Source organism: Myodes glareolus, chromosome 14, assembly GCF_982192425.1.
Source record: "Myodes glareolus chromosome 14, mMyoGla1.1, whole genome shotgun sequence".
Lineage (NCBI taxonomy): Eukaryota > Metazoa > Chordata > Mammalia > Rodentia > Cricetidae > Myodes > Myodes glareolus.
Window position 1 is genome coordinate 38,211,893 of NC_142039.1, and position 14,988 is coordinate 38,226,880.

A 14,988-nucleotide genomic window follows, 5' to 3' on the forward strand; every position below is an offset into this window, starting at 1 on the left:
GTAGGAAATGAGCTTCTTTATCCTTCACCCCCACTTCTCTTCCCCCTCCCCAGATCATTGTAGGGGGACGAGTGTTCAGATTTTACTTTAGGGTATTTTAACACTGCTTCCCAATGTTGTCCTCCATCTGCAGACATTGCTCTGTAGCTTAGCAACCGATGTGTTACTGCCCTTAGTTGTTTCATATCCTCAGGATGGGAACGAAGCAAATGGACATATGATGGATTAACGGGGTCGTGTTTTCATGCAGAGCCACGCTGCCTGATGCTGAAGCAATGGTACTGAAGAACAACAGTGTTATCTTTGAGTAAAACATCTCAAGTTAGGAGCTCCTCACCACTGAGGAAGGCAAAACAGACAATGATAGAGAGAGGAGATGGCAAGGGACCCTGAAGGGACCCTCCTGCTAAGGACCAATAACCGTAATATTGGGAGCCCCTCTACCTACCGAGGTTCACTGCTGTCTCTGGCAAGCGACCTAAGAGGGGGCATTTGTGCTTTTGACCAGATACAGTTCTGGATTAGACTGAGCAGAAAGTTACCATCCTGAGGAAAACAGGTTCTGGAGAGGGAGATGTAACCACAGAGGCATTATTCCGCGGGATCCTGTCATCCAGGCTTCACAGAGTGGACGAGGTAGTTACATAAAGGAATACAGGCATCCTGTTAGGATGCCCGTAGATGTCAGAAGCCAGTGCAGGCTGCAGTGGGTTGTGAGGGTAAATATGACAGCACAGTCACTGCTCTCCCTTGGCCGCTCGTCATTCTCCTCAGACCCCGCACGCAGTCCTGGCAGTTCCCTGCAGAAATGCCCTGCCGTGCCTCTTTCTCCTCTTCATCTTTGTGGAGGTGGCGTGAGGAGGCCTGTGTACTGCAGACAGTGTTTCCTTGAAATTCAGAATGTTTCTTCTAAATAATAGGATGGTCTGTTTTTCTTTTCATAAAGTTTAAACTAAATTTATAGTTTTAACCAACACATAAAAGCATAACAATTACTAATATTGTTGGTACCATATGATATTTTGATTGCGCATTGTGTGATATTTAAATCAGGGTCAACACACTCTCTCTCTCTCTCTCTCTCTCTCTCTCTCTCTCTCTCTCTCTCTCTCTGTGTGTGTGTGTGTGTGTGTATAGCGAGGAGGCTGGTTGTTTGTCCCAGCTGCTCAGCCCCAAAATAATCACACAGAAACTATATTTTTTCAATCACTGCTTGGCCTATTAGCTCTATTGGCTAACTCTTACATACTAATTTAACCCATTTCCATTAATCTGTGTGTCGCCATGAGGCTGTGGCTTACCCGGAAAAGTTTCATCTGGCTCTGGCGGGATTACATGGCTTCTCTCTTACTCTGCCCTTCTTTCTCCCAGCATTCAGTCCAGTCCTCCCTGCCTAGCTCTGCTCTGCCCTACCCTGCTCTGCTATAGGCTCAAAGCAGTTCTTTATTCATTAATGGTAATCACAGCATACAGAGGGAAGTCCCACATTTTGTGTGTGTGTGTGTGTGTGTGTGTGTGTGTGTGTGTGTATGTGTGTGTTAGTGTTTGGGTGGGTACACATGGGTGTGCATGTGTATGTGTACCTGTATATGTATAGAGAGTCCAGAGGTCAGCTTTGAGTGTCATTTCTCATGAGACATCTACCACCTCTATTTTTTGGCAGGCCTTCTACTGGCCTGGGGTTTATTGATGATGCTAGACTGGCTGGTCAGCAGGCTCTAAGAATTCACCACTGTCTATCTCCCTAGGGCTAGTATGACAGTATAGGCTACTACTACTTGCTTTTCTATGTAGATGCTGGGGATTGAACTAAGGTTGTCATGCTTGCCAAGTGGACACTTTACTGACTGAATTATCTCCCCAGCCTTTACATAATCTGTTTCCATAGATATTTATCATTTTTAAATGGTGACAATATGGGAGATCCCCTTTCCTAGTTGTTTGAGATACACAGTAAATAATAGTTACTCTGTATAATGCCACATCAAAATCCTAACTTCTGTACCCCTGTGACTTTGTTTCCATTTAGTAACCTTTCTCTTCTCTCTCCTCCACATGCTTGCTTCCTCCTCCTCCACAGCCTCTGGAACCACCATTCTCCACTTCCGTGTGGCCTTTATTTCACATAGAATGAGATCCTGTGGTACTTGTCATTCTGTACCTAGCTTATTTCCCTTGGAGTAGTAATTTTGGTTTTATATTTGTTCGAAATAAAACAGTTCCACTTTTTCTGGCTTATTGGTCTTCTATTGTGTGTTTGTATCCATTCATCATTGATGGACATTTAGGTTGCTTCCATTTTTGGCTATCAAGAATATCACTACAGGAAATATTCAAGTGTAGATGTTTCTCCCACACAGTGATCTGGTTATATACTTAGGCATGCATTGCTGGGCCATGTGGGACATCTTCTGACTTTTTGAGGAGCCTCTATTATTTTCCACAATAGCTGTATTAATTTACCTATTGTGTAATATGTTCCTTTTTTTTTTTCTAATTCTTAGCAGCACTTTAGTCTTTTTTTCTCTTTTTGATTTTTTGAGATAGTTTCTTTGTGTAGCCTTGGCTTTTCTGGAACTTATTTTGTAGAACAGGCTGTTTTCAAACTCAGAGATACCCCTTCCTCTGTTCCCTCCAAGAGCTAGGATTAAAGGTGTGCATCATGACACCTGGCTAGTCTTTTTTCGTAATATACATTCTTATAGGAGTGAGGTGATAAGTTCCTGTGGCTTTGATTTACATATCTCGGATGATTAGTTATGTTGAGTATTTGCAAAAGACTGCCCAGCAACACCAAGATCAGTATTTGGTTGAATAGCAGTCTATCCATCTGACATATCAGACAGCCTAATCTAGTTGACAAGACCGTCAGAGAATCTGGACTCCACTGAGAGTTAGAACGTTTCTTTAGATAGGTATTTAAAACACGTAGATCACAGTACCACATCCACTCTAGGACTGGTAGAAATAGAATTGTGAAGAAGGGCTCAAAGAATCTTGGGTTGAAGATAGTTGATGCTTTCCATCTTAGAGTTTCTGGACTTTTCAGGAAGTTCTTGCAGTTCACACTTGTGCCTTTGACCCCAGCAGGAGACTCCTGGGAGAATAAAGAGGTGAGGATGAGGATTTCTCAGTTGCCTCTCTAGGGAATGGGAATCATTTTCACCTGGATCTGCTCCAGTGCTTCATTTATGACCTGGAACATAGCAGTGTAGCCATTTCTTCAGCAGGCATTCACTGAACACTGACATGGGCAAGGCCATGCAAGGTCACTGTGCTAGACGGACCGATACTATTGTGAGGCACTCACTATTCACTCTCATGGGGATGCTCTTCTAGGCTGAAGTGACATGCATGACCAATGAGAGGGCAGATAATAAAATATCATACACACATATGCACACACACACACACTATCACACACACTATGTGGTTGCATTGGGGAGGACTGAGTAGGGTAAATGAATTAATGAGAGGGACACAGCTTCTGATGAGAAGAACCTCTAAGGCAGAATTCCTCCATAGCCATGCTGACCTGCTTATTGAAGAGGCATATGCTTGTTAATATTTATTATTCTGACGGAATGTGCTAATGTCTTTAAGTTAATGTAGAGTGTGCTGTGATGTTGATTTATCGGGTTATCCGTTAGTTATTTCCTGTTGCTATATTAAAATACCATGACTAAAAAGCAAGTTAGGGAAGAAGGATTTTCCTTTGACTGCTATAGTACCAAAGGGTATACAGGGCGTCATGACTATGAAGGCATGGCAGCAGGCTCATCAGGCTGGCCTGCCATTCAGGAAGCAGAGCAGTCACATTTCATGCATACGCTGGAAGCAGGTAACAGGAAGTGGGGCTTCCTGTTATAAAACCACAACTCCCCGTTTCAGTGACATGCTTCTAGTACAGTTTTATCTCCTCATCCATCACCTTCTCAAACAGTGCTACCAGCCGGGCACCAAATGTTCAAACCTACAAGCTTCATTTGGAGGACATTTCACATTCAAACCACAACAGGATGTAGGGACCAGCTAAAAACATAAAAGTGTCCAACAGTATACTTTGTGGGTGTTAGTTTTTGCGTTTAATAATACACATTTTGATTTTTTTCCCTGAGTATTTTCAATATGTGAGCCCTATTCTAAACAGCACCAGTGGACTAGCCCATGGAATGCTAATGATGACTTGAGGAAGCTGGCCCAGTTGCCCTTCCTGGGGAGTTCCCAGCTCGGAAGTGAAGTGGGCTTCCACTCTTGGCAGATTGCTGCTGAGTGATTTACTGTGCCGTGGTGTTGGTGGGATCCAGGAAACAGGAACAGCTCCAGCCTTTCCCTTTGTTAATGAATTTTACAGGCAAGGGGAACAAGGTGTGATCTGGTTGATTTTCCAGATAGGATATAGTCTGGGAGGCATGGCTGAACCTCTGTCATTCTCTCTGAAGTCAGTTGGTGTTCTTCCAGGACCTGAAACTTTGTAATGATTGTAATAATAGCTTTTCTACCTACCTACCTACCTACATACCTACCTACCTACCTACCTACCTACCTACCTACCTACCTACTTACCTACTTCTTCCTCTCTTTTATGCAAAATACAAACGGTGCATTAGGCAGAGAGGAGAGTTTGCTGTTGACCCAGGGGTGTGGGCAGAGTAATGGCTGCCATTCTAAGAACAGCAGAAACTGCTTTCATTTTAAACAGTCCCAGGCTAGGCCAGGCTCTCCTGCTTCTTTCCTACAGTTCAGGCAAGGAAGAAGAATCAGATCAGAATAGCTAGTTAAGATATTTGAAGCCAACTCTGTCTATTGGTAGCTTTAATATTTTGGCTTTAAACAAGTGAACAGACCAAACTCTGGCTCCATCTTCATAGAAGCCACGCTCTGATTTCAGAAAGCTAAGAATGTATTCTCATGTAGATGGATGTAGGGGAGCCTAGGGGCAGATTCTCTTTTCCTCCAGTCCAGCTCCTACTAGAACCCCACTGGTAGGGAAACAGCGGGGAGCCACAGGGCTTTCCTTATTAACTTCATTCTCTCTTCTTTGCTTTCATACCAGCTGACAGGCGGTTGGGCTGCCCCAGTAAGAAAACAGGATTAACAAGTAGAGCAATGCCTCTGCTGTCAGGTCACCAAAGTCATACTCCTTCAGGTCTTCCCTGTGATGTTGGGTCAAGATGAGCTTTGGTTTCTATCTTGAAAGTGTGCATTGAGTTATTACTGTGGTTAGATAAACTAAGATCGTCAACCCTATGCCCAATAAGGATAAAATAACTCCCCACTCCAGTTGTCTGTGAGAAGATATCTCTAGACTTTCCTGGCTTCTTTCGTTCCCAAATTGGAAGGTTCAGATATTCTTTGGAAGATGCCCTGCTCTCAGTCTTGCCTAATCTGAAGGCCTACTTCATGAGGCTGCCTGTTCTTCAGACTCCCTAGTTAATAGAAATTTCAGTTCTCCATCTTCCGACTCTGATTTCTTGGTGTGTTCCGAAGCTGGCCATGGGGGAAGGATGGTGGACATTCAGCTTCCCTAGTACCCTTCAACTAGTATTTGCTGGTGTCCTTCATTCTCATAGACTGTAGATTCATTAAGCTTGAAATGACCTCAGTTTACATTGCTGTTCCCAGCCAGTCTTCTCTGTGGTCATCGGGCCCCAACTTATCCCTCTGGTAATAAAGAGATGGCCCCCTCCAGAGTGACTTGGTGTTCCTGGTACATTCTAGCTAGGGATAGAAGGCCCTTGTTCTTTTCATCGAGGATGGACTTTAAGTTTGCCTGGGCATGGTACGAGGTATCCAGAAGTACTTTTCTTTGGGAGGGAGTGTGCAATCCAGTCCCTGACTGCTATGGTTTTTTGTAGACAATTTTTCGTGTGTAACTACTGAGAACTGGACAAGCAAACAGTGATGGATAAGCCTTTGACACAGCAGTGAGGAATTTCCCACCAACTCTGTGCACCTGCTGTGCTATGCATTTGTGACTTGTTTCAAAGAACTAGAAAGGGAGCCCACTGGTCTCAGAGCTCCTTGGGGCTACAGTCAGGGCGAGTCCTCTGATTGCTAGCTCCCGCAGGATAATCATGGTGCACACTCTCGTGGAAAGAACCGGAATAGACAGTGAAATTCAATCTTTAGTGCTAAGAATGCTGAGACTCCATGCTCACAGAGTGATCTGAAACCTGCTCATTCTTGCTGCTTGTTCCTTGTTTGAAGGGATCATGCATAAGGAATCAGCCAATGTCAAGAAACCCTTTATAAAATCAACTTCCTTGAGATATGCATTGCAGAACAAAATTTAACTATTTTATTTACTTCAATTTGATTCTTTTTAGTTTGGGAGGGGATTATACAGCTATTACCACAATTATTTTGCGAAAAACTTTGGCATAGCAATGAATATTTCTGTGGATGTCAGTATACACTTTTTGTGCTTTTTTGTGGACGTGCTTTTACTTATATCAGGTGTAGAATTTCTAGGCTGTGTTCTTCGAATACATTTGTACAGTTATTATTTTGCTTGGCTTCTTTGAAGTCTCATATTCCTATTATTTGAGTTAAGCTTCTTCGTACAAGTAATTGAAAATTACACAAATAAAATCAGAGGGAATCATAAGAATGCCCACCACATAGAATCCAGGTTGAGATACATTTGCTTTTGTTCTCCTCTTTATCAAACTTATACTTAAAGATTTACTAAAGCTCTTCTTTCTGTCTTTTGCAGAATCGCAATGAAATAAAGAACGGAACTATCCTTCGATTAACCACATCTCCGGTAAGTTGACCTTAGTTTACTGCCTCTCATTGAGTGTCCCAACTAGGTCTGCTGTGTGTGGTGGGTGCAGAGCAGTGTAAGTGACATCTGCAGAATCCAGAACACAGTGTCCTCCCAGACCAGTTGGTTCTAGAGTCATAGGAGCACCCTGCTTTCTCTTTCCCATGCCAGGCAGGGGACTTTGTCTCAGGGTACTTACTGTCAAGGAAATGGATGGTGAAGACTTGAAATTTGTGGTGATTCCAACCCAACAGCAGCTCTCATAGTATAGATGGGGCACTGGCTGTCTTGATTGATTTGGCCCACTTGCCCACACATCATCCGATGCCATGGAACAGAAAAAAGCAAAGCAAACCAACCAAACAAAAATCCCAATAGCCTACTACTGCTTTTCAAGTCTCTCTATGTGGTGTGTGTGTGTGTGTGTGTGTGTGTGTGTGTGTGTGTGTGTGGTGGGTGGGTATTTGATTATTGTCTACCCTGGGTCTGTTATTAAACATTTCCTAAAAATCAGCTCAAGAACATTGCTTGCTTACACTATTTTCTTTTCAGCTGATTCTATGTAAAAACTTGGAAGGTTTCTGAATAAAAACTGCTAAACAGGATGCCACAACGTATTTAGGCTCTGGCTGGGATTGCGATCTTCCTTCTACGGAGAGATGCTGCATAATGACATTAGCAGATTTCCCGTCCATTCCTTCACAGTGCGACTCCTTGCTTTCCTGAAAGCCGGCGCACACAAAGTGCTGCAAGTGTTACTCTCTTCACACTGTGAGTGTGATGAAATGAGTGTATATCTATCATTTTCAGTTCCCACTGAAGCCATGTGCTAGGCTAAAAATAAATTTAAAAATTGGGAAAAGCATCTGGCTGGAATTAAAGTGTGGGTACTGCAGCCACCACAAATTCTTCTCATTGAAAATTGCATTAGAGCCTTAAAAACTCAAACACTTTCTCCCGTAACATCTTGAACCAAACACAGGGTGCGCTCTGCGGCCTGTCTGCTGGCGATGGTGGAGCCATCGTCCAGCCTTCACGCCAGTGCATAGAAAGTACAGCTTGCCTGTGGGTTTGAGTGGCTGCAAGATGAGCCGACAGATTGTCACCCACCAGCCTTTCACTGGCCGTCTTCACTCATTAGGTCAAGGTTTTTTATGCTTCCCCCTTTCTCTGCTAATTAGCCTCTTAGAGAGACCCAGTGTTTTATCTAGGCTGATTCTGTGTTAAGGAAGGAATCTGTGCCTTGCCCTGGGTTCTTGAATAAAATCCATATGTACTGGTGACATTAAAGGCGAAACAAAACTGTCTGGGAACAGAGAGGACTACTGAGAGAGAGGGGGAGAGTTGTAGGGTGGGGTGAGGAATAGTCTCAGAGTACATTATGTATTTCTCTGAAGATAATCCCATGTCATAAAAAAGTAAAAGAAGGCTCAGTATGGGAGTGAGTTCCTTTTTCTGGAAAGAGAGTGATTTGGGCTTTCATTAGAGACAGTGGGTGTGTGTTTGTAAAACAATGGTTCTCATACTCCGGGTTCTGTGAATGGAAAGGTGGGTGAGGCCGTACAAAGGGCACTGGTATGAAGCTGGAGGCCACTCACAAGAGACCACTTTGTGTTTTCTGTATCAGTAGCCTCTACATTAGGATCATCAGTGGGACTTTAGAGATGCTGCTGTCTAGCTTGGCTAGTAAGACTGGGTCATAATGTAGGAGAATGGGACCCAGGCACCTCTACTTAAAGAAGCCTCTTGTGCTGGGGCTGAAGCCACAGGACTATAACTAGGTGTTACTACACAGCAGTTTATATGGGCCCTGGAAACTTCATTCATTGGTGAATTCTCTCTCTCTCTCTCTCTCTCTCTCTCTCTCTCTCTTTCTCTCTCTCTCTCTCTGTGTGTGTGTGTGTGTGTGTGTGTAAATGAAAATGGGTGAGGCAGGCTATCTCACTTTAAATGAATTTATTTATGTTTTTGAGACAAGGTCTTGGCTGTCCTGGACCTCCCTATGTGGACTAGGTTGACCTTAAACTCACACACTTCTTCTGCTTCTGCCTTCCAAGTGATAGGATCAAAGGCATGTGCCACCATGCCTGGACTGTAAAGAAGTGTCTTTGATGAATTTGTTAGGAAGGATTAGCGTGCAGTGATGCAGCTAGTAGATGGTTTTACACAATTACATGCAGTTTCTTTTCTGCAGCGGTTCCCCTCTCCTTGAACATAGATAACATACACAAGTGTATATAAAGCTACATAAAGACATGTGTGTGTGCACAATCATAATCATACATAAACACATGCACATGTGTGCACACACACTCTCTAGTTTTAGGTGAGGTGTGGAGTGTGTGTACGTATCTGTGAGCTCCAGAGCAGGCTGTGGAGCTTCACTGGCAGCTGAGTTGTGCCTCTGTCCACCTCCTCTGCTCATAGCCAGAAACTGAGCCTGAGGTCAGGTACGGTGTGAAGCGCATTTTGGCTATGTTCCTATTAGAAGTTTAGATTGCCAGACTATCATTCATTTTCTTGAAATTTATTTTTTAAAAAAACAAATTTCATAATCAGCTGGGCATTGGAAGATGGAAGCAGGCAGATTTCTCTGAGTATGAGTCCAGCTGGTCTACATAGTCAGGTCCAGGTCATCCTCACCTTACATAGAGAGACCCTGTTTCAGAAAAACTACCCCCAAAATTCTCATAATGAATATCTGCATTCTTAGAGTGGGTAGATACTATGAAGTAGTATAAACTCCAGAGGTCATAAAAAGAGGTTGTTACATTTCATTATCCCAACATAAAATCTTCAAAGCCTTTGGGTTTGGAAATAACTCTAAACGCAGCATCAAGAATGGTGCACCAGAAAAAGCAGGTGGTAGTCAACATGACCTAGGGGTGATTTTTTTTTGTTGTTGTTTTTTCAAGACAAGGTTTCTTGGTGTAGCCTTGACTGTTCTGGAACTTGTTCTGTACACCAGGTTGGCCTCGAACTCACAGAGATCTGCCCGCCTCTGCCTCCTCAGTGCTGGGATTAAAGGTGTGCACCACCACCACCCAGCAGCCTTAAGCTGATTTCTTAATTCACAGGATCCTTTATGAGTGATAGAGACTGTTTCAATATGTGTGGTCATAGGTATAGCAGAAGAAAAAAAGGAAGCATTATATATTCATGTGTATACATCATCTTATGCACAGAGATCTCAGTTTCTTTTTCAAAAGGGATGGAGTTTATGTCCTTAGTAATTAGTGCAAGGAGAAGATGTTGTGAATCAAAAAATGAACTGGTCTGGCTTTGGCGGAGAGCCTAGTACATTATATACATTAACTTTTATCTTAATTTTCCAGTTAGCAATTTACCTGAGAACTAGACTCTCAAAACTACAGGGCAGATACACCACATACATGTGCATCTAGGCATGGCTGTATACAGCATTTTTTCTAGTGACCAAAACTTGGGATCCGGTTATCATTTGGGTAAGAATTTGGTATTTAGCACCCTGGAGGCATCTCCAAAGAACACTACCATGTGCAAATTTGATGGCAGAACAATGTATGTACCACAGTGACTATTCTGTTTATAGAAATGAAAAAAAAACATACATTCTGATAAAAGGATGAAAATGCCCCTCAGAGGACACCCCAGGAAGTGCTTAATGGCGCACTGTGTATTGTATAATCTCTTGGAGCACCTCCGCATTTCTTCGAGTCTCGTGTGCTGGTATTACTTTTTATTAAACGGCAATATGAACCCATTGAAGAGTGCAGAAAGTATATGCATTACATCTGCAGCTAGAAACGTCTCTGTTTTCCAGTCCGTGCAACTGTGTGGTGAGCCATTAAGATGTATGGACGAGCTCCTCTTCCCCCTGCTTTCTCATCTCCTTCCTTGTACACCGAGAAACCCAGACTACTTATTAAGTACCCATTACTGGCTTGTCATCTCCAAGGATAAGCCTCCCTGCTGTCCTCTGGTATTCTGGATTCACTGTGAGAATCGTCTATATCAGAAGGCCCGTTACAGAGGATTTGGGGCCTAGTTCCTGTGGTGATAAGAAAGATTTTGATATGTCGGTCATTCCATGGATTCAGGTTATCAACATGTATTATTGTATTATTAACAGATGATTTTAAAATCTGCACTGATCTGAAAAAGGAAGGGGTCTCTGAAGCCGTGGCATGCCTGGAGAGAGATGATCCATGGGATGTAGGACTCAGTACCTGGTGCTGGTTAAACTTCAGGAGTTTGATCTGGAGTGGCTTATTTTGGGCATATTTAAGCATAGCACATTTTGGTGAAAACATCTCTGTTGATAAGTAACTCAACGCTTCCAATACACAACAAAGCACGCATAAATCTCTTTGAGCAAGAAAAGACACTAAAAAAAGATCAAATGTGACTACATTGAATCTCTTTGTCAAAAACATATGACATGTTCCATAAAGACATTCTACAGGTTGGCTAAGAAGAATGAGTTTATGAAAAAGGTCTCAGAGTAGAGGTGTGGGTTCCACTGCTGTCTCTGACCACACGGATATTGCAACAGTCACCAGACTGGAAAACACATCCTTCCCTTGAATGAACACCCCTGTGTGCTTAACATTTCAGGATTCCCTTCTGCTTATCTGTGAGCACAAAGCCCTCAGAACCTCCTATGGAAAAGCTGACCAAGAATTACCAAATATCTGTATTCTGCTTTTCTTCTATTACTTTAGAGACCTAACTTTGGAGAAGAAACCAGTGGAGAGAACAGATTGTAGGGTTAGAAGGAATTGGTTAGGTGTTCCTGGCGTAGTTTACATAGAGGTGCTCATGGCTTAGGTATCATAACGTGTGGGGTGCCTCTGGGAGGGGGAACCTTGTGAAAGAAAGGCCAAGCCCCACGGCTTCAGGAAGTGGTGCTCTTTGCTGAAGGAGGCCTGTGTTTTGGCACACTGTGTGATGTTGTACTGTTTCTCTGAGTAGATGGTTGTGAGTAGGAAAACAGAACATGTGAGAAGTCAACTATGTATGCACGAGGTGGTGAGGTACATGTCCTGCTGCGTAGTCTGGGCACAGAGCTTTACAGTCCCTACTGTGTGTATATAGTTTTTAGAATTGTGGAATAGGAGACATCACCCTCTTCCCTCTGTTGAGAAGGTCTAGAGGGCTCAGGACAGAACCCTGGGGACACTCTCAGGGGCTTGATGACTGTGGAGGTGACAGGGAAGATGAGGAGAGGAACATGGTTGCTGGACAGCCTGCACAGCCTGCTGGTGGAAAGGGGGTGCTCTCCAATATGGAAGGAAGGATGGGCCTGGAAAGGAGAGGTGAAAGGAGGAGGCAGCAGCTTCAGAGTTGTTCCTTCCTCTACAGGTTCTGAGAATGGGGAGCCCATGCAGCAAGGGAATTGGGTGTGTATGTGTGTGCATGGATGTGAGTGTGTGAATATGAGTGTGTATGTGTGGGCATGTGTGCTCTTGTGTATGCATGTGTGTATGTATGTGTATATGAATGTGCATGTACATGTGCATGTGTTTGCATGTGTGTGTATTGGTATGCTCATGTGTATATGCATGTGTGTGCATGTGGTGTGTGTGTGTACGTGTACATGTAAGTATTTTGGTAATTCATGATCTCGAAGATGGAGGGAGAAACTTTTAGATTAGGTTCATAGGAGCAAACTCTGGAGGTAAAGACAGGTTGATCTCTGGCAGGAAGGAAGATGCTTGCTTCTCAGCCTAAGGTTGCAGAAGCAGAATAATGGAGAGCTGTTGGCTGCTCTTAGTAGGGAGACAAAGGTGCACCTAGTTGCTTTCTTTGGTTTCTTTAATGCCAGGTGAGGCAGAATCAAGGGTAGGAACAGAGGCAAGGACAGGGCAGGGACAGACTTGGTGAAACTAGGGGAGGTTTAAGGAGAGAACAGAAGATGGGATGAAAGCAGTTTAATACATATATGCAACATAGAGCGGACATCTGAAGACAGTGTAGTTGAACGGGTGGGCGACATTAAATGTACATTTGGGAGTTTCTAAAACATTAATGTACTTGAGTTTTTAGTCAACTTTTTAGTTGACATCATGAACACAGGATTGTGCTGGAAATTTGAGGGGCATGATTTTGACTTCAAGAACAGAGATGACAAGTTCTGTGGGTTCATACGTCTGGGTCCTTTCCCTGTTTCCAGGTGGTACCTCATGGATCCCTGCTCTTGAGTGAAGCCCAGAACCTTCCCATCTGTCTGACCTGTTTGAATGGCCTGAACGTGAAACTTGTTTTCTGTCCTTGGAACAATACGAGGAAATAAAATTTGCTATCTGATATGGTCCTGCATACAGCTGTCAAGCCCTTCATTTGATGCTGAGTCTGGAAAATCAGAACCAAAGCTGTCACACTTTCAATAATCGCAGTTCTTTGCTCTCACATATAAAAGTGACACAGAACTATGGGAAAATAAAACCAAGATTATTACATCATCATTAAATTATCATCATTAGACATGCTATATTTTGATTTGTCACATTTGGCTATTTATATAGACACACATGCATATATAAATACATGAATATGTATAAAAAATTTGATTCAGTTAGTGACATTTTTTGTCAAACTCCTTGTGAGTGCCACATACTGTCCCAGATTCTAGGAATATGTTAGTCAGAAAACCTAACCTATTTCTTCTCCTGGAGTTGGTGTGCTGGTGAACACACACATCTTGTATGCATGTACCCTGCCCTTCAAACTAACATAGCTGCAGACTGGCTATTGCCTTTAATAGTCTTATCAAAAAATGTACCTATTCTATCTCGCACTTTCTTAGAATCTGGTTTCTAATTTCACATATTTCATCGTGTCACGTGTTGACCAGTGGCATCTGGTGTGTGAATGTACGTGCTACTGGGAGGTCTCCCATTCAGTGCAGCAGACATCGGCATCATATGTCCAGATGCATCCTGTGAGGGAGCACATCACCACTCCAGAAGCCTGCAGCTCCCCATAGTCCTGAAACCAAGGGCTTTGTGTCCTGTTACCCCTCTGTCCCTGCCTCCTTCCATGTCTGTCTTATTCCTCCATGGGTCTTGGCCTGTCTCTCCAGACATTCTAGACTTGCTTCTCTGTAGGGCTTTGGTACTCACCAGCCTTTCTGCCTATGCTAATCTCCCAACTCAGTGTGTGGGCTCTGTCTCACTTCTGCGAGGATGCCACTGCCTTAGGCAGCTTGGCCTTAGAGCACCCCATCTAATATACTCACCGGTTGTTTTCTGTCATACCTATCCACTTAATGTTTCCCATAAAACTTAGCAACACATTACATTTTATTCCTACTGTTTTGCAGTGTACTTCTCACCCCGAGCTGGATAAGCCTTGTTTGCTGCTGTCTCTCAAATGTGCAAGACTCAGAATAAACTTTCCAGAAGTATCGATTAGTTGGCAGATCAGCATTATGAGGACTAACTTGCTTTAATTGATAATTAGAAAGGCTTTATCTGAGACGAGTTTAAGCAAAATTGTGTGCATGTGTTTTTCTGCCGTAACTGATATCCAGACCAGAAACGGGATGTTATTTTTAAAAGCCAGTTTGATCACTGAAGACTTTTCTTCACCTTTATTCTGCAGAATGAAAGTTTTGTATCCAGATCGTTTAGAGATTTAGGGAAGTGAGTACCTATCCAACCTGCTCCAGTTCCAACTGCATAGCTACTGCATTAGCAGAGCCCCTCGGTTCCTCTAGTGTTTTGATTGGAGGGCACATCTGTGGCTCACATGTCTAGAGCTCTTTTCCTGGTCCACTCATGATGGAAGTTCCTATCCAACTGAGAAGCAGTCTGCCACTTTACGGGCTGCAGCAAACCTTTCACGGAATCTCATCACGGTTCCTGGATGGGGAAAACGAGGTCAAAAGAGAGGAAGGAAAGTTCACTGTCTCCCTGAAAGGGTCAGTGACAGAACTAAGGAAGGGCTTTGCACAAGGCCACATTGGGTGGCCTCAGCCCCACAGTCTCCTTTGAGACCTCTCCAGTGCTTTATGTAAGTCTTGAAATGGAGATGAAAACTTCCCCAAAGAAAACAAGGGGCGGAGTTACAGAAGCCATTGCTTAAGTAAATTCCAATTAAGTAGCGTGACCTACCTCAAGGAAAAGTCATCACCCAGAACCTGCACACACACATTTTAGGCCTTCTGGTCTAGGAGGATAGAGGGAACTGTCCCAGGGGAGTGTATAGGGTTGTGGACTCCATGTGGTGTGAACATG

General features: G+C 43.4%; 1 protein-coding gene across 4 annotated transcripts in view; it reads left to right on the forward strand.

Annotated features, from left to right (window-relative positions):
• Positions 1-14,988, forward strand: part of Elmo1 (engulfment and cell motility 1) — a 516,507-nt gene that overhangs the window by 146,374 nt on the left and 355,145 nt on the right. For all 4 annotated transcript variants that reach the window (XM_085699273.2, XM_085699272.2, XM_085699275.2 and 1 more), the window contains exon 5: positions 6,719-6,769. In XM_085699273.2, the coding sequence (XP_085555399.1) occupies positions 6,719-6,769 (51 nt within the window). The remainder of the gene's footprint in view (positions 1-6,718; positions 6,770-14,988) is intronic.